General features: G+C 36.9%; 7 protein-coding genes across 7 annotated transcripts; 3 read left to right on the forward strand and 4 right to left on the reverse strand.

The window, feature by feature from the left end:
• Positions 1 to 3412: 3412 nt before the first annotated feature.
• LOC141620744 (uncharacterized) lies at positions 3413 to 4213 on the forward strand. The gene has a single exon (XM_074437538.1). It carries the CDS (start codon positions 3413 to 3415, stop codon positions 4211 to 4213), a length of 801 nt encoding a protein of 266 aa, XP_074293639.1.
• A 1587-nt stretch (positions 4214 to 5800) lies between these two features.
• Positions 5801 to 6502, forward strand: LOC141620746 (uncharacterized). The gene has a single exon (XM_074437539.1). The coding sequence runs from the start codon at positions 5801 to 5803 to the stop codon at positions 6500 to 6502; it is 702 nt and encodes a 233-aa protein (XP_074293640.1).
• Positions 6503 to 6518: 16 nt separating this feature from the next.
• On the forward strand, positions 6519 to 7028 carry LOC141620747 (uncharacterized). Its single transcript, XM_074437540.1, has one exon. The coding sequence runs from the start codon at positions 6519 to 6521 to the stop codon at positions 7026 to 7028; it is 510 nt and encodes a 169-aa protein (XP_074293641.1).
• Positions 7029 to 7745: 717 nt separating this feature from the next.
• On the reverse strand, positions 7746 to 8945 carry LOC141620748 (uncharacterized). The gene has a single exon (XM_074437541.1). It carries the CDS (start codon positions 8943 to 8945, stop codon positions 7746 to 7748), a length of 1200 nt encoding a protein of 399 aa, XP_074293642.1.
• Positions 8946 to 11521: 2576 nt separating this feature from the next.
• On the reverse strand, positions 11522 to 13701 carry LOC141622056 (uncharacterized). The gene is made up of 3 exons (XM_074438122.1): positions 13556 to 13701; positions 13378 to 13469; positions 11522 to 12993 (listed from the first exon to the last, which is right to left on the reverse strand). Exons 1-3 carry the CDS (start codon positions 13602 to 13604, stop codon positions 12346 to 12348), a joined length of 789 nt encoding a protein of 262 aa, XP_074294223.1. The 5' UTR covers positions 13605 to 13701; the 3' UTR covers positions 11522 to 12345.
• A 929-nt stretch (positions 13702 to 14630) lies between these two features.
• Positions 14631 to 19072, reverse strand: LOC141618205 (peptidyl-prolyl cis-trans isomerase FKBP53-like). Its single transcript, XM_074435314.1, has 10 exons — positions 18950 to 19072; positions 18748 to 18821; positions 17891 to 18132; positions 17555 to 17691; positions 16530 to 16758; positions 16093 to 16390; positions 15662 to 15749; positions 15535 to 15576; positions 15371 to 15419; positions 14631 to 14913 (listed from the first exon to the last, which is right to left on the reverse strand). The coding sequence occupies exons 1-10, from the start codon at positions 18960 to 18962 to the stop codon at positions 14832 to 14834; spliced, it is 1254 nt and encodes a 417-aa protein (XP_074291415.1). The 5' UTR covers positions 18963 to 19072; the 3' UTR covers positions 14631 to 14831.
• Positions 19073 to 21865: 2793 nt separating this feature from the next.
• On the reverse strand, positions 21866 to 26571 carry LOC141618207 (AT-hook motif nuclear-localized protein 7-like). Its single transcript, XM_074435315.1, has 5 exons — positions 25607 to 26571; positions 23742 to 23809; positions 23274 to 23405; positions 22789 to 22950; positions 21866 to 22518 (listed from the first exon to the last, which is right to left on the reverse strand). Exons 1-5 carry the CDS (start codon positions 25947 to 25949, stop codon positions 22210 to 22212), a joined length of 1014 nt encoding a protein of 337 aa, XP_074291416.1. The 5' UTR covers positions 25950 to 26571; the 3' UTR covers positions 21866 to 22209.
• Positions 26572 to 26799: the final 228 nt, after the last annotated feature.

The following is a 26799-nucleotide window of genomic DNA, read 5'->3' on the forward strand; positions in this document are numbered from 1 at the left end:
CTGAAAGTGAGCAAACCGGTAAGGGATGAGTGTGATGCTAATGATCGTGATGTGGAATATTCACAATCTAATGTTGGGTTATCGGCGGAGGTTGCAGGGTTGCAACCCCGCCGGGAACAATGAGTCTTCTCTGCTACAACTGTCGGGGATTAGGCAACGACCCGACAGTTGCTAGGTTAAGGGAGTTGCTACGGAGGGAAAATGCGGTGGTCGTGGTGTTGTTGGAGACTAAATTGGGAAATCAGGCGATGCAGGGAGTTATACAACGTCTAGGTATATGATGGGCTGGGTATTGATTTCATTGGACGGTCAGCAGGTGTGGCAATACTCTGGCGGGATGGAATGGAGGTAGAAGTCGTGTCGTCAACAGCCCATCATATCGATGTTATTATTCGTGGTCTGTTCGAGATTAGTGAGTGGAGACTTACCGGTATATATGGCTGGGCACAAAATGAGGATAAATGGAGGACATGGCAGCTTATGAGGGATTTAAAACCACTGTCGTTCCTTCCTTGGGTTGTGATTGGTGATTTAAACCAAATCTTGTTTGAGCATGATAAGCGTGGATGTAATACCCGTCCTTTTACTGACCCGTTGACTGATGTTGACTGACCTTAGACACCGATCTAGACCTTGGGACTCCCCAAGAGGGAGATCTTGTGACGTGGTAAGCTTTGAGAGTGTGGTACTCGATCTAGGCGAGGCTACTCGATCGAGTAGGGGTCACTCGATCGAGTAAGTTAGATACTCGATCGAGTAGCGTGTTTACAGCGAGGATTTATAAGTCGTGTTTTGAGAAACCGCAAATCATTTCCCCCTCTCTTCCCTAAACCTAAATGTCGTCTCTCCTTCTTCCCTTCACCATAGTCCCTTCCATTGGTGCCCTTGAAGATGCTTGTGCCATGGGGATGGGTTGCTTGAGTCGGGTAGCGGTCTTGATGCCGGAATGTTATGCATAGGTATGTCATCATCATCGTTGTTGCTTTCAGTTAGGGTTGTAGTAATGGTGATAGATGATTGTACTGTTTGTATAGGTGTATTGGTTGGTTGCTTGGTATCATGTGATCGGACGTGGAATCGCTGCGGTTAGCTAAAGGTAGGTTCGCCTACTCAGTACTGTTCGTTGTCTAGCGTGTCTGTGAATGTGATTTGGTTGATTAGTGTCGGTATGGTGAATCGGTTGAGGTAATTGGTTGTCCTTGTCGTTTTTGAGTAATTATCGTACGGGATTCTGATTGGTGATTGTTGGTAGAGTATTATGATTGTCGTTATATAATTGTCTGTGATCTTCGGGGTGCGTCCCTGGCTGAGTGGAGTCACTTGCGGAAGTGGCTTCACGCTCTTGATTCGCCTTCTGTGGAACCCGCCCCAGAAGGGATGTGCACATTAATGGACATGGGTTTATCGCTCGATATGAAGAGCGGGGCTTAGGTGGGAACGGCTGCGGTCTCCCACTGGCAGGGCTGCTCCAATGGACAATCGGTGATGGTGATTGATTGGAAGTGATGTGGCTTGCGCGTGTCTTGTTGTATCTGTATTGTGTCGGCAGTTGTTGGTGTGTTTTCCTTAGTTACTGACCTTGTGTGTTTTTGTCTTCTTGTTTGTTTCTGTTGTGTCTGCCGTGATCCCTTATAGTGAGCAATCGGTCTTAACAGGTTGTGATCTGGATGATAGCTGGGTGCTTGGCGGGATGAATCTTTCACGAGTCACGACAGAAGTATAGTTCACATAGATGATAGTAGTTTGAATTGTACCTTTTGTATGCCTTTGGTTTTGGTGAATCGGCGATGCGTACATTTTATATAGCCATTTTGTACTTCATTTGCATGCATTTCTATGCATTTTGTGTAGTGTTTAGCTACAAATGTCCCCCGAATTGTCTATTTTGGTTTCTCTTGTCTTATTTGAAGGAATGAACCAAAGAGAAGCTAAAACAAGCTTAATACATGTCCTTATGCATGCATTTAGGAGATGAGTTGAGTTGGAGCCTTAAGACTACTATTTTGAGATGCGCAAAGAAGTAAGATAGCTAGGCGAGCAAAGGAAGAACTTCAAATTACTAGTGCCTAATTTAAATAGCCATATCTCTAGTTCTACAACTGATTTTCAGGTGATTCCATTTGGAGATGAAATCTTGTCCTATTAGATTTCCAACGCCATCGGAAATGCCATGTTTACCCAAGTAATGAAAAAATGGAAGCCGTTTGAAGCTCAGTGCGCGAAGCAGGAATTGTGCGCTGGAAAGTACTCGATCGAGTACAATCTTGTTCGATCGAGTCCTTTTTCTACTCGATCGAATTGCTTATTCTTGATAGTGTTCGATCGAGTACCTAAAGTCCTCAATCGAGAGGTTTTAGTTTGGATTTGTTCGATCGAGTGATATAAAGTTGCTCGATCGAGTAGTTTGCTTTAATACATGGGTTAGTTAGTCCGTGATTAGGTTTATGTTTGTAAAATCTCGCTTCCCTATATAAAGGAAGTCGGGATTAAGTCATAAACACACTTTTTACATCTCATACACTCCTAAATACTACTCTTCTCGCTATTTGCCGGATCTTAATTTGTCATTCTCCCTTTTACTCTTTCTCTTCCTTTACTCTCTTTTTATTTCGCGATGTCTATTATTTCTCTGTTTTTCGCTCTTGCTTTATTTTCCATTATGCATAGCTAAATCTCTTGCTAGGATTTAGGGGATTCGATGAATTATTGTTAATTACTAATTAGGTTTACAGATCTTCCATTGTTATCATGTCTCTGTTGTTAATCACTGCATTTAACTGTAACTAGCTACTTGAATCGATGCATTTAGCTTAATTAATCTTGGTAAGCCTTAACCTAGACCGGAAGGTTGGAAGGGGTGAATTGCGCAGTGAACAATAGGATGCTTTAGTGAGGGCGGAAGCTAAGCTAATAGTATTTTAGGGCGAATTGAGACCGGAAGGAGATATTCGTTGCCCCTTAGACCAATACAATTGACCGATCTATGATCTTAGTTGCAACTATCTGACATTCATTGATGACCCGACAATCCTAATTCCCTTTCCTTTATTGTTAATCTCTCTGACTCTTTTCTCTTACTTTAATCTTATTTAGTTTAATTCAAACATTTCAAACTCCCAACTGTGACCACACACAGACTAGAATTGACAAGTAGATAGTGACCGCCTCCCTGTGGAGATCGACCCTACTTACCCCTGACTTCTGTTAGTAGTACTTAGGTATTTATTTTTAGTACATAACGACAGTATCAATCGCTTGTAATAAACTTTAATTGTTCTTTTATCGACGTTTGATAATTACTGTCCTCGGGCAACCGAGATGGTAACGCCCTTATATGCTAGGGAAGGTCTTGTTAAGGCTTCTTGGTATATGGGGGTGTTACAGTGGAGGTGCGCCGAGGGATCAAAGCGCTATGGATGAGTTTCGAGAAGCGATGGATGAGTGTGGGCTTATGGATATTGGTATCTCTGGGGAGCCTTTCACGTGGTGGAGTAGAAGGGGAGGTTCGGAAGCGGTTTTCGAGAGGCTTGATAGGGCTCGTGTGTCGCCATCCTTCCAGGAAGCATGCCCGACTACTACTCTGTCTCATTTGGAATATGACAAATCTGATCATGCCCCCATGAGTTTATCCATGTTTAGTGCTACAAATCAGAAGAAGGGACGGAGGTTTCGGTTTGAGGATATGTGGGCTAATAGGGAAGATTGTGAAGATGTTGTGCGTGGTGCCTGGTTGGAAACAACGGGGCGAAACCTCGGTCTCATTGCTATGTACAAATTGGACCTTTGTTCGAGACGACTTGCGCAATGGAGCAAAATTCAGGTTGGGGACCTTCGTAGGAGAATTGAGGAAATGAGGAACCGTATGAATTTCCTTGACTCGTGTTCTCATGACCTTGCTACGGTTGTTGAACGTAAGAGTATGTGTGCGAAGCTAGATGAGTTATTGATTGTGGAGGAGGTGTTTTGGCGCCAACTATCTCGGGTTAGCTTTTTGACAAAGGGTGACAAGAATACAAAATTTTTCTATCTTAGAGCATCGAATCGTAAACGGCGAAATCATATTAGTAGGCTTAAAGATGAGGAGGGAAGCTGGGTTACGGGTGAGGAGAACTTAAGGAGCCTTGCAATGGAGCACTTTAACAGAATGTTCTCTTCTTCAAACCCAAATCATATGGATGAAGCTTTGTCTTGTGTGGTTCCGTGTGTTTCCTGATTAAGCCTTTTGCTATGGAGGAAGTTACGGTTGCACTTAAGCAAAGGAAACCAAGTAAGGCGCCTGGGCCCGATGGTTTAAATGCTAATTTTTTTCAGAAATATTGGCATATTATTGGCAAAGATGTTACGTTATGTGATTGGATGCCTAGACGGGAGGGAGGATATGACCGATATTAATCATACGCATATTGTTCTTATTCCAAAATGTAAACAAGCCTCTGAGTTGAGTAATTTCCGACCCATATCCCTTTGTAATGTGGTGTATAAACTTATTTCAAAAGTTCTGGTTGGAAGGCTTAAAGGGTTTTTGGATGATTTGATTGATGTTGAAAAAAGTGCCTTCATTCCAGGCTGTCTGATATCGGATAATGCTATTATGGCCTTTGAGAGTTTTCACTTCTTGAAGTCACATAACCATGGAAAAAATGATTACATGTCCTTTAAATTAGATATGAGTAAAGCATATGACAGGGTTGAATGGGTTTTCTTGGAGCAGATCATGATGAAAATGGGGTTTGCGCCTCGTTGGATGGATATGATAATGCGGTGCATGCGTACTGTCAGGTCTACAGTATTGATAAATGGCGTTCCAACGGATTATATTCGACCTAGGCGGGGATTTCGTCAAGGTGATCCTATCTCACCGTACCTTTTTATTCTTTGCGCTAATGTTTTCTCGCGGCTTATCTCAAGGGAGGCTGAGCACAAGAATTTATATGGGATCTATATCTGTCGCGGCGCTCCTTGTTTATCACACCTTTTTTTCGCGGATGATTCTCTTATTTTGTGTCGGGCTGATAAGAAAAATTCCGATAAAATTAAAAGGGTCATTGATATTTATCAGACGGCGTCTGGTCAGCAAGTAAATATGCAAAAATCTGAGTTATTCTTTAGTCCAAGCACGGATGCGAGTGTGAGGAATATGGTGCGTGATAATCTGGATGCCACAATTGTTACTTCACCCGGAAAATATATTGGAATCCCGGTTGTGATTAGGCGCAATAAATCTAGTGCCTTTAATCATATTAAAGAGCGAATTTGGAAGAAATTAAAGAGGTGGAAAGAAAAGTTGCTTTCATATTCGGGTAGAGAAATCCTTATAAAGGCAGTTGCCCAATCGATTCCTACCTATCATATCAGACACTTTAAATTTCCGTCTACCTTTTGCTCTAAGATTGAGGGTGATTTAGCTCGATTCTGATGGGGTCATAGTGATGGTAAACGACATATTTATTGGATTTCGTGGGAGAAGATGTGTGGTGCAAAGGCTGATGGTGGTATGGGTTTTCGACATTTTGAGTCCTTTAATCTTGCTATGCTGACCAAGCAATTATGGTGGATATATGATAGACCGCAATCACTTGTTTCTAGGCTTTTATCGGGTCGTTATTTCCCATCGGGTGACATTATGGATGCCTCCCTTGGACATCATCCATCTTTTGTGTGGCGGAGTATTATGGAGGCGATGCCGATATTTCGGAAGGATAGTATATGGCTTATTGGAGACGGTCGCAAAGTCAGATTTTAGCAAGACCAGTGGAGCATTTCAGAGTCATCGTCGCGTTTAATATCTCCTATTAATGGAATGGAAATCAATGTTGTGGCCGATTGGTTTGTGAATGAGCCAAAAGCTTGGAATGAGGACCTTCTCCGACTACATTTGTATGAATTCGAGGTTCGTGAAATTCTCCGTATTCCTTTGTGTGCTACTGATGAGTGTGATAATCTGGTTTGGAATCCTACTCGGGATAGGTGCTATACGGTTAAATCAGGTTATCACTTCATTCGTTCTCAAAAGGAGATCAAAAAGGGAAGTGGTGCATCAAGTGAGGGGCGTGGATTATGGTCACGTATTTGGAAGCTTGAACTACCTCCTAAAATCAAAAATTTCATATGGAGAGTTTGCAAAGGGGCTCTCCCTTGCGGGATTAATGTGCAGAAATGTGTTGTGGAAGCGGATCCGACTTGCCAGCGTTGTTTAAGAGATATTGAAAGTGAGGTTCATGCTTTAGTTGGCTGCCCTTTTGCTCAGGAAGTCTGGGAGGTTGCGAGTATGGATGATGAGCTATTTGAGGCCGGGGGTGGTGGAAGGATGGTAAATACTGTGGATTTCATATTGAAGCGATTGCAGCATGATGAAGTGTGCAGGTTCATGGTAGTATTGTGGGCGTGTTGGAATGGCCGTAACAAAGCATATCATAGTGATGAACAAGTTGAGCCTCAGGTCGTTTTGGAGAAAGCTATGAGTTTCTGGCATTCATGGCGAGTTGTACACTGTGCGTGGTAAATTTGTCACTAATGGGATGGGGGAGGATAGAGTGGCTTGGCGGCCTCCTGCTAATGGGGAATGGAAAATTAATGTTGATGCAGCGGTGTTAGGTGCAATGGGCAGCGGTCTTGGTGTGGCTGTGCGAGATCATACGGGGAAGGTGGAACGTCTGGGTGTTTTTCAAGTCAGAGATATGTGGAGTTCGGAAATTGCGGAAGCAAAAGCTGCTGAATTCGGCCTACTGACAGCGAAACAGATGGGGTTGGATAATGTGGTTCTGGAATCAGATTCATTGATCTTAATTACCATGCTAATGATAGAGAGATTTCCGGCAAATTATTTTAGTAAAATCGGGAAAGTTGTCTTTGATTTAGCTAGTTCTTTTGATTGTATAAAGTTTAGTTTCACTTGTAGAGACGGTAATGTTGTGGCTCATGGTCTGGCTCACTTTGTACTGCTTTCATATTCGACGCGGTTTTGGGTTGGGACTGTCCCTTCATGCATTGAGCCTCTTGTTGCTATTGACGCTGTAGGTATCTCATAATTAATATAAGTAGCTTTTCCTTAAAAAAAAAAATAACCACAGTGATCTCTGAGTTACCTTCTGGTCGAAAGTCATCAAGTCAAAGTTGCATTTGCCTTTTGCTAAATTTTAGGAACCACGTTCATACTTCCAATTAATTACTCCGTAGATGATTTCACCTTTGTTCACGCAGAATTTAACAAATAATTTACCCATTTAGTCCGTAATATATACGGAGTATAAAGTAGATAAAAATAATACAAAAGCATTAATTTACTTGCAAAAATTTTTTTCACAGTTTCCAGTAAAATTTCCAATAAATATAAAAAAGGGCAAATTTCCAATAAATATAAAAAACAGTAATTTGATTATAAAAGAAAATAATTTACTTGCGAAGTTACTCTTAAATGTAAAATTTTTAGATTTTTATAGAAGATTTATTAGAAGAATGTGAAATCTGCAATGAATATAAAAATAAATAAATTCTACAAAGTAAGTAAGAATGTGAAATCTGCAATGAATAGTTTTATGGCCGTGCAAATTGCGCGGGGTTGTCGTTTAGGGTTGAGAAGTAGGGTTGTTAATAGGGGATGCTCTTTCATGGTAGTATTAATTTCGGAATTCTAGAAATACATAAAAAAAAGTCTCAAAATTATAAGACTTAACAAAAGTAGACAAATTGGAAAGAAATAAGTACAACAAAAAGTTGTTACGGGGTACAATCATAAGTTAATTGAATTATAGCTTCTCAAGAACTTCTTTATACACTACGTTATTTGTTCTATTGGACACGCGTTTATCATTATCGCAAATCAGAATCTTCAATCCCTTTTTGCTTGTGACTCTTGAAATAGCGACATAGCGCTGACCGTGCGTAAACACCGACCTTGGAAGATAAAGCCCAACATGTGCTAGTGACTGTCCTTGGCTCTTATTTATTGTCATTGCAAAACACACCGCAACAGGGAATTGTCCTCTGTCAAACTGTACCGGGAACTTACTGGAATCAGATGGAGTAAGTGTAATACGGGCAATATGCACTTTATCGCCCTTAAGACTACCCGATAAAACTGTTGCTCTAATCACACGTGATCCCAAATCTGTCACTATCAGCCGAGTACCGTTGCACAATCCGCGAGATTGGTCGATGTTTCGAAGAAGCATAAGTATAGCACCAACCTTCAACTTTAATTCGTGATTTGGAAGCCTCGGGCACTTAATAGAGTTAACAAATTCTGTGGAGTACAAATCACGGACCCCAATATTACTCTCATCTCTACTAACCTCGTCTGAGCTGAAGTAAATTTTCTCTGGTCCATCTATTCGAGATAATACGTAGTCATTAACCAAATCAACGATCTCATGTGTAGGTGCAAGGATGGCCCTCTCCTGAAGATACTCGGGATTCGATAGTTGATTCTCGAGGGATGGGTAAATGGCATCTACAATCGACGCGATATGATCTCCAGTGTGCTGAATCAAAATGTCATTCGGCAACTTTAATTCAACTTCTCCATCATTCGGATCTCCAGCTACCCCGTCTCCAACTTTTAGTATCCATTCTGAAAACTCCTTTATCTGAGCAAGTTCGGAACACGAATCTCCGCCTCGAAGGCGCATGTTTTTTGTCAATTTCAATACCTTGCGTGAATAAACAAATATGGAATTTATGAGGTCATATAAGTAAAGTAAATTTTTAACCGTTACATATGGAATAGTTAATGCAATCTCCATCTGACGTTTCCACTCATAGTAGTTGTCAATTCCAGAGAGCTTATTGTCTACCACAATGAGGTGAGCACTCTCAGCTGGATGCAAGTACAGTGGGTTAGATGATTCGAGGATGGCACTGGCAGTGGGTACCAAGTTACCATATGGGGTTGTTATGATACTGTTGAGTGAGTCATCAGAGATTATTGTGTTATCAAGATTTTCCATTCTTTGAATGTTAAATGATTTCAAAGAGAGAATGGGAGAAGAAGTTTGATGCAAGTTCTCCTCACTACAAACTCGGCTTTATATAGACTGAGTTTGTCTCTTGTTCTTGCAGTAAATGCTCAACAATATTGTTTATCAGTCTCCTCAATCCTGAGGACTCTAATACCATGTTGAATAAATGCTAATATCAGGAGTAGAAGACTTCATTGTTGAGCTATTGTTTGTGCAAGCATTGAATGTGTTTTTGTTATTGATATTTGATAAATGATGAATTACAAAACATAGTAGAGAATATATGCAACTACTACAACTACTTTTTGGTAGTGTGCAAAGATGCACATCATATTCTAGTCTATTCATAGTACAATGTAGCATACTCTATGTTTAGCCTAGGTCATCCTTTTTCTTTCTTCTCACGTTTCCCATGTACTTCCGGACAAGACTTGAGCAGATTTGTTGGTTCTCTACAGTATACAAGGTTAGCCATCCGAGAGTGACATGCTCGAAGTCTAGAAGGCATAGTATCATGCCACCCTGCACAAGTTTTAGCCACTAAACTCTTGGCCCCAATACTCTACCAGGGTATTCGTCCCCGCTGGAAAATAAAGATTTTATCAGTTTTTGAACCTTTTTGAGTTTTTTTATGGAATGTCTTATTTGCTACCGTTGCGATTTGTAATTAGGGGACTCTGCCATTAATTGTAAAATGGATATTTTTAATAACGACTTTTACCTACTAATATGATTATGTTTGGATCCATTCCACACCATCATAGTGTAAAACCACTTTACACGAGAGACTAAGGCCCTGTTTTTTCTGTCTTCTTAGAACTGAACTGAGCTGAACTGAATGGAGCTGAACTGAACTGAACTGAGCTAAACTGAGTTGAGCTAAATCGAATCGAATGGAGCCGAGCCAATGAATCGAATGGAATGGAGGTGAACTAAATCGAATGGATGAGTGAAATTTGAATCGAACTAAGTTGATTGGAGCTGAATTGAACTGAAATAATATTAATATTAATATTAATATTAATATTAATAATATTAATATTAATAATTAATAATAATAATAATAATAATAATAATATTATTATTATTAATATTAATATTATTATTATTATTATTATTATTATTATTATTATTATTATTATTATTATTATTATTATTAGAAGAAGAAGAAGAAGAAGAAGAAGAAGAAGAAGAGAAGAAGAAGATTAATAATAATAATAATAATAATAATAATAATAATAATAATAATAATAATAATAATAATAATAATAATAATAATAATAATAAGTAGTCACCATGAACCACGGTTCACCATCAATCTAATTAGATGAAATAATGGAGCACCGATTTACTATATTGATGTTCAAAGTCTAGCCCTTTATCATCCTAATTTGACTGATTAGGTAGCCATCACGAAGCACCAACAATCCTAATTTAATTAATTAGATAAATAAAAATTGACAGACCCTAATTTCATCTTTAACAAATAAATAAATTTGGTTGATTAATTAAAACTCAATAAATAATATTAATAATTGATAACAAATAAATTAGTTTATTATTTGATAAATTAGAAGTCATCTTGTAAGTTTTAAGTCATTTGAGCAATTAAATTAAGTTTTAGGGAAAAATATTGATTTAAGAGTTCTTTTGGTTCAGTTTTAGGTGAAAATGGTACAAAATAGAACGTTATGAAAAAGTGTATCTGAAAGAGTAACGTCCGTATATGAAAAAATAATTAGGTATTAATAATAGTAATATTAAAATTAACAATGTTATTAACAATATTATTATTAATTAATATTCATATTATTATTATTAATATTATTATTATTATTATTATTAGTGGTAGTAGTAGTATTAATTATATTAATATGAATATTATTGATTTTAATAACCATAATATTTATAATAATAACAATATGAGGATGATTAATTAATAATAAATTAATGATGATAATAATAATAATAATAATAATAATAATAATAATAATAATAATAATAATAATAATAATAATAATAATAATAATAATAATAATAATAATAATAATAATAATAATAATAATAATAATAATAATAATAATAATAATAATAATAATAATAAAAATAATAATAATAATAAAAAAAAAAGATAAAAATAAAAATAAAAAAATAATTAAAAAAAATCATACTAATATTAATAAATATATAATATTAATAAAAACTACTAAGTTTAAGATTCGCAAAATTGAAATTGGCTGAATTTAGTGGAGCTGAACTGAAGTGTGAGCTGAGATGAACTGATTGGAGATGAGCTGAACTGAACTGAATAGAGCTGAACTGAACTAAACTGAGCTGAAAATAAGCCAGAAAGAACAGGGCCTAACTGCTCTTACATTTTAATCATAATCAATAAACTTGAGCTCATTAGCAGTTAGCACTCTTGTACCGCATTCAAACGTTGGTTCTTTGTCTGTAGGTCAGATTTTACTCCACTGATCAATGAAATGTTGGATTATTCTATTGACTCTGGGCTATAGCATTTCCCTGAATCTATCTTCTGATACAAACTGTAGTCCAATATTAACTCAGAAGAATAATTTTACTCTTGCTCTTATTTAATAAAACAGCTCTCGACGAAAACAAAATAAGACGAAAACCTGTCTTTCGTGTAAATGTGCAAATGCCTCTCTGATCAAACAGAAGTTTCCATTAGCCTGCCAGAGTTTCTTATGGACAATAAGTCGAGTACATTAACCGAACCATGAGAAAGGGGGCAAGGGTGGTTCATTCATGGGATTCAAATCATCGTTTCTATTTCTCTCATGACCAACATGCCCAGCAATTGAGGCGTGGCCAAGGAATGGGGGCAATGGTGGTTCATCCATGACATTCGAATCATCTTGTCTATTTTCCTGGTGAGTAATATGCTGAGCAATTGAGACAGCGTGTCCAGAAAATGGTGGTGCATCATCCATGGCATTCGAATCATCTTGTCTGTTTTTATTGTGTGAATTATGTCGGGTAACTGAGCCGCTTCCAGCACCCAAGGAGAAGGGCAACAACGGTTCATGTGGTCCTGTTTTATTGTCGGCAATATGCTTAGCAATTGAACCGAGTCCACGGAAAAAGGGCATGAATGGTTCCTCTATCGTTTTCTTGTGGCCAGTATGTTTAGCGACTGAACCTTGGCTGGAGGCAGACGGCAAGAGACGTTCATCAATGACAGTCGAGTCATCTTTTCTCTTTTCATCATGGGAAACATGTTGAGGTTTCGAGCCTTGTCCAATGACCGGGGGCAAAGGTGGTTCATCCATGGCAATCACGTCATATCGTCTTTTTTTCTTGTGAGCAATTGATCCTTGTTCATTGATAGCGGCCAGCGGTGGTTCTGGTTCATCCATGACAATCAAATCATCTTGCCTTTTCTGCTCGTGGGCAATATGCCGAGCAATTGGTCCTTGTTCATAGACAAAGGGCAAGGGCGATTCAACCAAGGGAACCGAATCTTTTTTTTTACCTCATGGGTAATATGCTGAACAACTGCGCCTTGTTCAGGGACCGAGGGAATCCATGGTTCATCTATGACAATCATATCATCTTCTGTTTTTCCCTCGTGAGCAATATGTCGAGCAATTGAGCCTTGTTCAGAGTCTAAAGGCAAGGGTTTTTCATCCATGACAGTCTCATCACCTTGTCCATTGTCCTCGTGGGCAATACGTTGAACCATTGAGCCTTGTTCAGGGCTCGGGGGAAAGGGTTGTTCATCCCCGTCTATCTCATCATCTTGTCTATTGTCCTCGTGGGCAATATGGCGAGCAAATGAGACTTCTTCGGGGGCCCAGGGAAAGGGTTCTTCATCCACGACAGTCTCATCATCTCGTCTGTTGTCCTCGTGGGCAATATGCTGAGCAGTTGAGCCCTCTTCGATCACGATGGGCAAGGGCGGTTTGTCCATGATATGATAATCATCTTGTCTATTGTCCTCATCCGTCACTTTGCGCACAATGTTAGTTATCAGAGCATTCTCTAAGCTGTACCCATATTCTCCCATAACCTGTAACACATTTCACAGAAAATTCATGACTTCCTGCATAAAGTTCCGCTCTGACTATAGTAGTTTTGACTACAGTAAAGAAGACCGTTAGCTCAAATCCTATAAAACAGGAAAACTGATGATTGCAGAAACTATATCAGAGAAAACTACTATCGCAACAATCTCACGCTAATGCTAATATGCTATAAGAGCTCTCGCGAATGCTGGGTCAAAGGAATTTTTTACGGGTTAAGGAGTCTGATTCAGAGAGTCTTACTCTACGTGACTGAATTAATAACACAGAGGCAGTTTCGGACTTGAAAATTATTGATAATGAAAATTGTGTCGAGGACCAAATTAGTTTTGAATTAACAAATGCAAGTTTTCGGATTCAAAAGTAATTACCATCTGTAGCTCCTCTGATAGCGATATAGCAACCTCATATTTTCTTTCAAGTAGCTCAGTATAATTCATCTTCGGAACAATATCGCGAACCACTACAACACCATATAGAATTTAGTAGAGTAAAGAAGCAAAACATAAACCATACTACAATACAAAAAGTGGGGATCATTAAGGATACCATCGAAAACATATTCCTGAATCTGTTCTCCAGGATTCATCATCAGCATTCTGTGTAGCTACACGATATTGAACCGAGCATTCAATTTCTATTTCGACATTATCCTGTGAAATAAGACCGTAATATACATCGAACTTGAGTGAAAATTCAAAGGACAATACAAATCTTAGTAAATCCGTATATACCAGGGTTGTACCTTAATGCAATCAAATATTCTTTTTTTTTTTTTTTTTTTTACAATTTCGAGTTATCAGAGGAAAAACCAAATCAAAGAGATGAAAAATGACAAAGATGAGAATGTAAAGGAAAAAAGTGAACCTTGGTATTGGCATGAATGGAAAGTGGGAGATAGGTGAAGGTAGAGGGAAGAATAGCAGCAAGGAATTCACCACAAAAAGGGTTAAAACAGTGAAAACCGGGTTGAGCAAATCTTTCGAAACGACCCCATCTCTCAATCACTCCAATGTTACCTTGCTCTATGCTCCCACAACACCCACAACATGGATTACACATTACTACTACACTGTTCGTATTTACGGCCGTTTATAAGATATGTATTTGTATATATTCGGTTTTTCTAACGTGTGCGTATATATAATATTCACAAGAATATGTAGATAGAGGTTTGTAGAACCAGAGTTTTAGCGTGATTAAAGATAGATAGAGATAGATGACACATTGACACCACTAAGTAATCCAATTTATTGATTAAATTAAATAAAAAACGTAATCTTTTTGTTGATTAATTTAATAATTCGGGAATATTAGCCCAAGACAAATTCTCTTCCGATCAGGTCACTCATGGTCATAATAAAACTCCCAACTATTGATATTAATATTGATATTAATATTGTTTTTTCAAAACTCCCTTATAGGACGGGTTTAAAAAGAGAGAAGCAGGAAAACTATACTCCGTACCTATTTACTACTCTTCGCTACAATCACTATCTACCACAGAGCCCATCCCACCAACACCAGCTAGTCACTGGCAGGCACCGCACATATCAAGAGTTTAAGCTCAATTTCCCTACAGTGTAAAATACTAAATAGACGTCATATATGACGTAGATAGATGGAAAAAAAGGATGTTGGACATCATAACAAAATTCAAAATATAAATAATGTAGGAAGACAATACGATGTTACAATTTCTAATAGGCATAAAACTACTACATTTTCTCTCATCACATTGACTCACTCCTAACTGGGATATGCAACCAAGTTCGCCTCAAACACCAAAACTAACAGCAATGCTGATACAGCAAGGGGCGGCTTATCAAGCAACCTCGACCAATTCAACGTCAAACACCAGCCAAGCATTGGCAGGGATTTGAGGCTTGGCACCAGCAGAACCATAACTGCACAATCCCAAATTACCACCAAATCAGACCGAATCACTATATATAATCAGACAAGCTGGAATAAGACGAGCAATACTATGAATGCGCGAAATGAAACCCAAGGAGTCAAGGTTATGGCCATGGGTAATTGAATCGTTGGCAACTCTCTTAGAAGAGCCAAAACACATGTAGATTTATTAAAGTAATGATTTCAAGCCATGTCTGTAAGGATATTTTAGGACAGGAACCTGTCTGTGGTGGAGCCAGACATCCTCAAGTATACGGTTTTCTTATTTTTTTTTATTTTGTTGTCGTATCCTCCAGTATACGTTTTTATTTTTTTTTTTTGTCATTTATTCAGACAAGTGGGATATGTACCCATTTTCAAAAACAGAGGCTTGGTTTAATCGTTTAAGCTTGAAGTAATGAGGGAAACAATACACATAAAAATAAGTAAGCATTATAAGATCCTTACCCCATAGTAGGTGGAATTGTGAGCCTTCTTTTACCTCCAACACGCATGCCTGAGAATCAAATTCCATACATGAGACTGACAATGATCATCGAAATTATCAAACATAAAGAAAAAAAAATGTGTTTTTTTCATCTCTTCAAAAGGGTTAGAAGATTCTAATGTACCTTCAACACCAACGTCCCACCCCTTAATCACTTCACCAGCCCCTGTTATGCAAAGCAAAGGAAAAATTAGGAGATGGCAATGAGCAATCTCAAACTCGCACTATAATTGAAGAATAATGTAAATTACCTAGACGAAACTTGAAAGGTTTTCCGCTAGTGTTAGAGTCGAAAATTTTGCCACCCTTCTTCAGCTTCCCGATGTAGCGAACACTAACCTGCAAAATTGATAGAATTGAGGGTGATTGGGTGAACACTGAAAGAAGTATTCATTCCCTCTATCTCCCTTATTATGTCATCATTTTCTTTTATGTTCATCCGAAAATACATGGCTCTTTTCAATATCTAGGAAACAAGTGTGAACTTGACATAATGGCAATGGTAATGCGAAATATCTACATGTAAATTTTTCATGTCAAGGGACGATAATAACACTACTCCATACAGCTCTAAATCTTAAATACAACTGCAAGTCCAATAAAAATCTGGGAGGAATATAAATGAAATGGAGGGACCGAGGGAGTAGTTCAGAAGACTCGTAAGTCGTAACTATGTATTTACCTTTTTTCCACGTGATGCTGTTCTACCACTTGGTTTACCCATCTCCACATCCTCAATAATAAGCCCATTAGGAAAAGTTTTGACTTTGGCTGGCTTATCTTTAGGCTGCTTTGTTTCCGTAACTGCTTTAGAAGTTTTATTTTCTTCTTTATCCTTGACCTGCTTCGGAGTTGCAACATCGGTATCATTTTGCTTCGAGTTTGCTACCGTTTCATCATTCTCTATCTTAGCTTTCTTTTTCTTGTTCTTCTTATTCTTCTTCTTAGAAGAATCTCCCTCAATAGCATCAGTGCCATTACTGCAGAAGGTTATATGACAAACACACAGATTCAGATACAGAAGACAATTGACAAGAACAGAAACACGCAACACTAGTAATCTTCTCACGACTAATGAGCATTAAAGTTGAACAAAAACACATGTTTCTATATTCTCACATTTTTGGTTCTTGATCCTTATCCATGGCATCAACTTTTCGTTTCAAACTGCCAGTAGCCTCGCCATCATCATTTGCACCATTCTTCTTTTCCTTTGCCTTGCCCTTCTCGATTATTTTACCTCCCGTGTTCTCTTGAAGTTTTGCATTTTCTTTATTCTTCTTGGCTTGTTTGTTTCCAGCTTTTACGCTTACAGGCTTCTCCTCATCCTCTATCTCCTCTATAACAACTATAATTACCAAAAGAAGAATAAATCATATATATATGGAGTTCCTCATGGTTCACAGACACAATAATAAACATGTAATGTACCCCTCCACAAACAAAACAAATCGAGGATAAGAAGCATATCACATAATATGAAATCAGCACGAGTAAGAGTAACTAGATCGCTTCAAAAAATATGTGAGCCTTAACTTCCTAAGAGATATTGCCGCTTATGCCAAGAGTAACTACAATGAGAAACATAATTTGATCCTACAGCTTCCCAGAAATCATTCAAGCTGGTAAGATGATCACAGTAGCTGGCCATAGAAAACACCGTAGAACAACCTTACTAATCTAGTAATAAAAAAATCGAAACAACAGCGACCAAGTACACATTTTCTGTACACCCATAGGAATTAAAGTATTAAACAAGGTTACTAAAGCTGGTGATGCTATACACATCTCCAAGCACTCAAGCAGAACCACTGTTAGCAACATAAATCTATTGTGACTGTGTCAGAGCCTGATCCCAAAATACTTAGACAGCAATTTTAATAGTTGATTATATAAACTAGCTCAGGCAATCTTATGACAGCGAATTGAATAGGATGGAAAATGTTTCAAAATATAGTTAGCTACATCTGGTACACCTATCACCTATGTGTCTTGAACAAATGAAGCTTAAAAACAACAGTGGAACCAGCTAACAGAAGGAGCCAAGCCTTTGAAACAAATGAGCAACGCATGCTGATATACAAGGAACTCAAAGCAGAGTAATGTTTCATATGCAAATTAACAATTCTTAAAGTTCAAGATACCTCCACTTTTGCGAGCAGTTGAAGGTGGATACAAGGGCATATCATCATCATCATCAAGATCATCCTCAGAATCATCTTCAGATTCAAATTCACTGTCCTCTGAATCAGTCTCCGCAATACCTTCACCAAAAGGATCACTGTAGAATCCTTGGTTAAGGAATTAATTTATGTGCTTGTGAGAAAGAACGCATAAATGACCAACACAAATCTGCTAAAAAAGATCCACTAATCACAATTCTACATATGCACTCATCTTAGACTGGTTACGACTTAAGAGGTGGTTGAATGTAAATTAAAACCCATTAGGAGGACATAAAAAGTAAATTGAAAGGATACGAATCAAATTCATCTCCATCATACTCGCCTTCTGGTTCTGCTTCTTGAAACATGCCAGAGAGGTGAATGCTAGTTGGTCCCAGTACGGAAAACGTCACATCATCCTCCTCGTCAAATTCAAGGTTCAATGAGAAACTCTCCGATTTTTCAGGTAATAGACTGCAGATAAAGATTGGATTCTTGTCTCCTACTTTAACTTGAAGAATGCTCTTCTCGGATGATGAACCGTGTCCCAATGTTGCCTAAATTATACCACAAAGATAACTATGTCAAGCACATAACAACCCATTAAATCCAAAGTTCACAACTACTAGCACATATTCCAACCACTTCAATAACAGCTTTAAACTACCAGAAAAAGTTGACCCATGGTACTACAAAAAGCCATATCCAGTGAACAAAATCACCAAACATAAACCAATGCGTACAATCACACAACCTTAGTCCCGAGAATGATTTGGGGTCCGCTAAAATGAATTCTTCTTTGAAACCGTCAATGATATAATGCATGTTACACTAGCAGTGAAATACCACAAAGATTACATGTAAAATCAAACTACAGCAAGTACACTTCAATAATTCTATTACATCATTCACAACTCACTAAACCACCCAACCTTCAAAAATCAAATTTTGTCAATAATTTTCCAAGTACACATTCCTACTTCCTAATTTCATAAATTCATATACTCCCACCGTCTCAGTCATTTGTTTAACTTTGATTAAAATACCACTCACAATGAATGTAGAAGGTAAACAGATGACCTAGGTGGAAAGTGTATAAACTAAGATAAACCCACAAAGGTAAAAGGCCAAATATAAATTACAAAAGCAGTAACTTTACATATGATGAATACCTGAGTTAACATAAGAGTCCCACCAAAATCTTCAGACTTTAAGGTAAAGGGTTCATCTGGTTTCACTTCAACACCTGAAATTCAATTAAATTCAAACAAAATTAAAATTAAAATTGAATCTTTATATCAAAAAATAAATAGAGCTTGATGTTTAGACTATTTTTGGGCAGATAATCATAGAGTTATGTGCAAAAATACAAACCCCAGAAAGTCATTTTTGCTGTTCTTCGCTAAAAGAAAGTTGCAGTTGTGACTTGTGAGGAATACTTGGTGAAATATTTGAATTGAGCATGAAGATGTTCAATTTATATGAACCCTAAATAAGTTTTTATAAAATTTCATTTTTTAAAGCCCAAAAATTTGAGCTTGTTAGTTTTGGAGTATTATTCGTTAAAAGGCCCATCACTCTCTAGTCTCTACAAACTTTCGCATTTTTGGAGAGTGTGGACATTTAGGCTATGTTTGGCAAGGCATTTTAGCCTTTTAGGTACCTGATTTGACCAAGTAACCTGATTTGACTAATATTTTAGGTAGTTGTTTTAACTAGTGCTGTTTGGTAAAGTCATTTCAGGTACCTGAAATGACTTTTCAGGTACCTGAAATGAAAAGCTGCTCCAGGTAGCTTTTTAAAGTTTTAGGTAACTGAAATGTTCTACTTTACATATTTACTCTTTATTTAAAAAAATTAATTTATTATAATTATTAATGTCCTTTTATGTCATTTTACAAAAAATCAGTTACCTTTTTAGTTAGTTTTACCAAATACTCTACAATTTTTTGGTGAAACTGTGAAAATATATTAATTAGGGAAATAAACGAGGATTACATCTTCACCAATGTTTACCATATTCATTTTGTATTACTACATATACATCAAAACAAAGCTACAAAAAAGATGGTTCCCAAGGCAGTTTCATTGCTTTTAGTGTCCATCTCCTCTCGCGGCATCTTAACTGGATATCATGTTTCACCTGCATCAAGATGTATCTAGGTGTCATAACCTTCGCTTCCAACCTAGTGATATTCCTTGCATTCCAGATGTGATACCATAAAGCCACCATAGCAGCTCCCACAATCTGTTTCTTCATCAGAGACGGGCATCTCCATTTCAGGAACCAGTCAACAACATTACTCCGAGGAAACAAGATACCAAACTAACCACTGAGCAGGTCCCAGTATTGCCTGCTGAACATACATTCATAGAACAGGTGGGCATGAGTCTCAGTCTGATTAGAGCATATCACACATTCTGCCTCAGTAATAACCCCAAAAGACAGCAACTGGTCCCTAGTCATCAGTCTTTCCTGCATTACCAACCATCCTATGAAAGCATGCCTGGGAATGATAGTTCTACTCCACACCATAGGATACCACTGAACTGCCTGTTGCTGACCCATTAACCATTGATAGCCACTGGATACCTGATATTCTCCTTGAGTTGCACTCCATTGTCCATTAATGAATCCATATTTCATTCTCTCCTTAACTTGACAAATCTTACGCCATGTCCAACTTGTAGCATTAGTAGGTTTGTATTCTCTCCTTAACACTTTACAATTAATCAGCTACCTTATTAGTTTCCAATTTTCAGCTAGCTTTTCAGGTTCCTTTTTAATTTCAGTCACCTTATCAGGTTTCAGGTACCTTTTCATGTTTCAGGTATCTTTTCAGTCAGTTTTACCAAACAGAGCCTTAATAATCGGAAAATTTGTATGATACCGGTCATTTTGCATGTGACGTTCAATTTTATAAATTTGTACATATTGTACTCATGAGATTTGGTTTTGGAAAATGTATCTTTTTTTCTCGTTGTAAAAACCTTCAATTGAGAATAACCAGTAGACTAAAAATTGGAATTAGCCAAGTTTTCCTTTTTTCAAATTGATTAATTCAACAATATCTAGGATTTGATAAAAGGAAAAAATAACCCTTTGGAGATTTAAGATCAAAGTCATAGTTGATCGGAGGTACTCGTTGACAATTTTCTTTTATCAAATTGTTGACCATGATGAATAATCAAACGTAAACAAATGAGCGGAACAGAGGGAATATATATCAATGGAAAGTTTCGTGACAAAAAGACATTTGATGAATCATAATATGTAGAATTCTTACACGAGTAGCTAGCTATTAAGCAATTGAATCACTGTATCGACTGATTGTTATGCATAAGCAAGTATTCTTTCCGTTTCAGTCATTTGTTTACCTTATATGCATTGTGACTTTGTGAATCTCCTATATACTAAAAGATTAACAAAGCTAGAATTTTCCCGCCTAAGTTTTGCGCCTCAGACACAATATAATCTCCTAATTAATTCTATACCATAAATACTTTATGCTTATATTATAATTTGTACACAAACAGAATTACAATATTTATAGTTATATTATTTACCATATACAGAGTATAAGATTCTAGAAAGGTTTGCTTCCTATCTCAATTTACTTAAATAAGAAAAAAAATTCCCTCTAAACTTCATTTAATTAAATAAGGAAACAAATGAACATTAAACTATTAACTTTTCATTAAAATATAACTTTATATCAAATTAAAACAGTTTTTTAATTAGCATAAAATAAAAGTTTAAATACACATTGATAATCTTTGTTAGAAAATGATTTGACGTATATTTTCTGTCTATAAAACAAAAACAAAACTAATATTATTAGATTCGTGAAAATAAAAAATCACTAAAATAAGTTGAGAAGTTTACAAAACAAAATTATTAGTTTTGTGATAATAAAAATTATTAATATATACATTTCATGACATTTTAAATGTAAAAATGAGTTAATGAATAGTAAATTTATTAAGTGTAAAAATAAGTTAATGACAACATTCTCTAACTCAACACTCTACAAATACCGTGCTGTAGCACGGGATCTATACTAGTAGTATTTTAATCAAAGATAAACAAATGATTGAAATTGTGGGAGTATATGATAAAGATCATTAGGTCAACACTACTCTTCAGTCTTCACACAAGCACACAATACTGTCCTTGTAGCTTTCGGAATAGATGGGTTTCTGAGAACACCATTCTCCATTTTACCCTCACATATTCATTATGTACATATAAATTATTGGATAGAAAAATGAGTAATACACACGAATCCCTGCTCCAAAAGCCTGATTTAATCCCGAAAAGTTGGAAAGAAAAATGAGTAATACACATCATACATGGCGACATACATCAGCGATTCTCCAAAAAACCGACAAAGCGTAAAACCATAAAACTACAAAGCTGACTAGTCCTACTTATGAGCAACGAAGCACGTCCTGTGGTTAGAAGCAGATACTAATGTGAAGCTACAAAACCTAACCTTTGAATGGTACATGCAACATAACTCCGGCTCCAACCAGTAAGGAGGAGCAAAGCCAAGGGCAAAATGGTAAAATCTATGGACCGAACTAAAAGGCTAAAAATACAATATAGAAATGCCCGAGGTAAACTTAGAGGGTCAGCCAGAAATCTCCAAGTTCAAAGGGCTATTATCGTCACCATCGTCAAAATCATCATTATCAGAATCTCCGTCACTGGAGGCATTATTGTCACCTTCTATGTCCCTATGGAACAGGGTGGAGTTCATAGAAGGTGGATTTCCGGCATGGAAAGAGGGTGGGGATGTGGAGTTAACCTTCTGCATTCCGTAGCCTCCTCCCGGAACAGGGTTAACGACAGCTGGTATGACAGGGGTCACAGAATCGATTCTCGGCTTTTTGGGTTTGTTGTCTTGATTTTGACCAGGCAAGAAACTCCCTAGCACCACCTGATCACTCAACCCAGACAGACATCAACATTAAACATTGGAATTGCGCACAAAAAATTACGTAAACCCTTTCCCTCGAATCGATTTTATCGAATGAAAATGCTTCATAATAACAGATAACAAGCAATAAGATTACTCCAGTTGCCCCAAAGGCGGAGCTTAAGGGAGGCTCAATGTGTCTGCAAAGTGCAAACAGAGGTTGTTCCTAAACAAGCCATAACAAATATGGCAACTGTTACTTTAGAATAACCCATTTGATTATAATCATACCTGAATAGGGGTAGCGGCAACAAGTAGGCCAGCTAGTCCTCCACCAAAGACACGCCCATCAGGTCCGGCCAATGAGACACTCATGCCTCCAGATCTGCTCTTCACTACACCGTTGTCAGTGGGCATAAAAGATCCAGACAAAGATAGTATCTCAAAACGGCCCTGTACATTAAAAAAAAAAAAAAAAAAAAAAAAAAAAAAAAAAAAAAAAAAAAAAACTTTGATTGAATACACAAACAGAAAAAGGCAAAAACCGGAAATCTAATAAACAGGTCCGGCCGGATATACGTTTCTCAAAGTTGGGAATGGATATATGTCCACATATATGTTACGCAGGCTCCGATATGGACTACGCCACTACGGATATCAGGTATGGGTATGACGGACTTGTCATAACTCAATTTTTGGGTTATGAGGACACTGACTTGAATGAGCGAGCATACACGTACTTTGTTGATCAAAACAATAACGAAAAGTAGGCGTACTTCATATGTCAGAGTGCCTCCAGAAGAGTTAGGCTGACGAAGAGTGACGTTTGAAATCGAACCACTTGCAGACAGAACACATATAGCACGTGATTCTTGTTGAGAAAATGATAAGATCTTCATCGCAACATCCTGATGCCGAACCAGATAGGAGAAGAGTTAGAAGACAGAAATGAGTAAATAACCACAGTAGATACATAAGTGTCCAAGTAAAACAAGATAAATAAGTGTCCAAGTAAAAATAATCATTCATAGAATTGCTAATATTAACTAATCACGTTTAAGGCATTGACTAAGCACGGTTAGGCCAAGGCATGCGCCTCTAGACAATGATGTAGAAATCAAACATAGACAAGTGATAGAAACAATTATAAGAAGCTTTATCCACAGTTTACAGCAGTCTGAAGTCAAACTCAATTATCAGACAATAACACTTGAACACTGAATTGTATTGAAATAGTAACATACCTCCCCTGTATTTACAGTGATCACATGGGGTGTGAAGTTTGCACCTACGAGACATGCAAGCCGATCACCTGAATAAGTTATACCAAACCAAATGTCAGCCACTAAGTAAGCATCAAATAACAAATGCTAAGACATGCAAGCAGATCACCTGACAAACGCTACTAATTTTGACCTAATTCAAGAACATTTAAGAAAAATAAAACATCTCCAACAGCAATATGCTTGTGTACTGCATAAAATATTTGCATTTGTGATCCTCCACGCTAATATTTTAATAGTTAGTTAAAGATGATCGACTTTGGTTTCGGAGCAAATTCAACCTCTTTAGGATCCATCTGAATCCAAAATACATTTTTGATTCGCCTATAAATTAAACCTCACTTATGTGCAAGATTGCAACTATCTAGACTCTACATATTGGTAAATCAAAGTTCACAACTGGTACTTAACAGTAACATACCACAATAGGCGGTACCATTACAGCGATATGGGAATTGGGTCATGACTCAGAACTTGATTTGATAAATAAATCTATACAATTCAAATTCTCTTCTTCAAGCCTTAAACTTTCCGAAAGTAAGTGTAATATATATAGATACTTCATCACTCGTTTCTAAGGAAGTGGGTAGCTACATCAACTATTTCCACACAGAAGATTATATGAAATAGAAAAAATCCCTAGAGGCAGCATGTTCACCTACTTACAAATCCGAATTAACCCAAATGAGAGTCAATACACATTGTTTCTACACAAGACTGGCAGATTCATCGACTGTTTCTTAAAAAGGTGGTCACTTCATCAATTGTTTCCATGGAATATTAGATGTAGTAAATAAAGCCATTGATGCAAAGTCAAAAAAAAATGTCAGGTATGATAGATGTTACATGCATTTAACCTCATCCAAATTCTAAGCCTTATTGTAATCACAGCAACTCAATTTTTAAGAATTTGGTCGCTGCTATGAAATAGCTCTCATTCATATGTCCATACTTGATTTTTAAACAAACATAAAGCAATTACCATGTTTAAATTCATTCAAATGTAGATTTCATGACCATGGTCAAGTTATAAAGAATGTAAGCACACAACCAGAAATCATAGGCAACCAATCATCCTCCCATTTGTTTCCCTGAATGAAAATACAATAAGTAACACTGCAGTACTACACCCGCAGCTTCCAAGCTACTGTGTGCTATCAGTTCAATGACACTCAGCGGAATTGCTACTTTAAGAGGCTAAAGCAGCCGATACTACTAACTTTTGTTAAAATGGTGTCATAACTCATAAATAGAGACCTGCATACTAATCTGAGCAGAAAGATTATCAGGTTGTTCCTTGTTAAGGCTTTACACAGATTAAACATCTTAATTCACATTTGATATCTAAATTTCAATTCTCAAACAACACAACCACATTTTTTTCACCATCCACCATCATTTACACCGTTTCAATTACTACTCTAAATGAATCCAAAGGAATGCAACAATTTCAATTTCGCATTTACCAATTACCATCCACTACTTCCAACATAAGGTCAGAGCTATTTCAAATCATTCAACATCAATACACATATAATGAGCACAAGAACCGCCAAAAACAAAATAGAAATCACAGATCAAAGCTCTCTACCAAAGCATTAGCAAATATATCTTTAGACTAATACCCAATTCAAAAATTAAGTCATGATCACCAATACAAAACCTTGTACAATGCATCACAAAATCAAAGAAGTAAACTATATCACAAATATTCACAACGGTCTTGCATGTTAGACCACCCCATTAAATGCAATCAAATGAGCAATACACGACTCGTCTCACATGTAAGACTGTCTCATACACGACATACAAACTTCAATCATTACCTAGATTTTCAAACTCCACTTTAGGTGGCTTCTTTAAGGCCTGAAAACCTCTGGCTCTAGGCTGTTTCCAACCGGACAAATCTCCGGTCAAGGGTATAGAAGCTGAAATGGGCATTGGCGACAATGCAGTCGATGGTGAACCATCAGGAGCATATTTCCTAGGCCTACCCATCTTCTTTTTCACCCCAATAACCCCCATATTAGGAGCTCCCATATTTGGAGCCCCAGTCTGTTGATGGATACCCGGGACCGGGTTTTCGGGTCTAGGTGCCATATAAAACCCCTGTGGAGCTCCATCAGCTCTCATTGAAACCCCAGAACTTATATCTTCCTTACCATCCATGCATTCACTCTAATAATTACCCAACTAAATCCCAGTAACTCAAAAACAGTAAAAACCTAAAACCCTAAGATTTTACCCACTAATCTACCTTCAATTTTAACAGTGCAGCTAATCTAAAGCTTGATACTAGCATTAAAGCTTGATCATATATACTTATAAACCCTCAAAAATTGAAACTTTCAGCAAATTAACCAATTTAATCATAAACCCTAGTTAAAATATTCTTAAATAAGCATAAAAATTACAAAATTAAAATTAAAATCTTCAAGATATTTTCTTAATTTGAATTTTTTTACCAAAGTTAAGATCTTTTTTTACTAAAATAAAGTCATACTTTTGAACAAAATTACAGAAAGTAAAAATAAAAATAAAATTGGGAAAATTATTACTTAATTTGAGTGATTAGTTTTTTGGATTGTCTGAAAATTTGGGTATTTTTTTGCAGAAAAAGAGAAGAAAAAGGGTTGAACAAATTATTTCCAAAAATTGTGAAATGGAAAAAGTAATTAATAAATACAGAGGATAATAAAAAATTAAAAAGTTTAATAAAATATTAGTTTGATTAAATTACAAAAAACGAAGACTTAATTATGGTTAACAAAATGTTTCAAGTCCGTCTAGGGAATTTAATAAAGTAGGTATGACTTTACTTAAGAGTATGACAAAAGCAATATAATTTCAAAATATTGAAAATATTAAAACATTTTTTAATTGATTTTTACATTTTTTTTTAATAAGTTATTAAGAGCAAACAAAATTAATGGGTTCTTCTACATGCTGACCCCGAACATTTTCAGATCCCACGTGGTAACCCTACAAATCAGAAAACAAAAATGGTAACTCTAAAGTA

Source organism: Silene latifolia, chromosome X (genome assembly GCF_048544455.1).
Source record: "Silene latifolia isolate original U9 population chromosome X, ASM4854445v1, whole genome shotgun sequence".
NCBI lineage: Eukaryota > Viridiplantae > Streptophyta > Magnoliopsida > Caryophyllales > Caryophyllaceae > Silene > Silene latifolia.

Coding starts and splice junctions, on each gene's coding strand:
- LOC141622056 (XM_074438122.1), bottom strand. CDS start 13,604: ATGCTGATGATGAATCCTGGAGAACAGATTCAGGAATATGTTTTCGAT. Junction 13,470..13,555: donor TCAGGAATATGTTTTCGATG/GTATCCTTAATG, acceptor ATGGTGTTGTAG/TGGTTCGCGATATTGTTCCG. Junction 12,994..13,377: donor TATCAGAGGAGCTACAGATG/GTAATTACTTTT, acceptor AATGTGTTACAG/GTTATGGGAGAATATGGGTA.
- LOC141620747 (XM_074437540.1), top strand. CDS start 6,519: ATGGGGGAGGATAGAGTGGCTTGGCGGCCTCCTGCTAATGGGGAATGG.
- LOC141618205 (XM_074435314.1), bottom strand. Junction 17,692..17,890: donor GATGGAGATGAATTTGATTC/GTATCCTTTCAA, acceptor AGGATTCTACAG/TGATCCTTTTGGTGAAGGTA. Junction 14,914..15,370: donor ACAATTCCACCTACTATGGG/GTAAGGATCTTA, acceptor GGGATTGTGCAG/TTATGGTTCTGCTGGTGCCA.
- LOC141620744 (XM_074437538.1), top strand. CDS start 3,413: ATGGATGAGTTTCGAGAAGCGATGGATGAGTGTGGGCTTATGGATATT.
- LOC141620746 (XM_074437539.1), top strand. CDS start 5,801: ATGGAAATCAATGTTGTGGCCGATTGGTTTGTGAATGAGCCAAAAGCT.
- LOC141620748 (XM_074437541.1), bottom strand. CDS start 8,945: ATGGAAAATCTTGATAACACAATAATCTCTGATGACTCACTCAACAGT.
- LOC141618207 (XM_074435315.1), bottom strand. CDS start 25,949: ATGGATGGTAAGGAAGATATAAGTTCTGGGGTTTCAATGAGAGCTGAT. Junction 23,810..25,606: donor AGTGGAGTTTGAAAATCTAG/GTAATGATTGAA, acceptor TAACTTATTCAG/GTGATCGGCTTGCATGTCTC. Junction 22,519..22,788: donor TTGCCGCTACCCCTATTCAG/GTATGATTATAA, acceptor TTGAGTGATCAG/GTGGTGCTAGGGAGTTTCTT.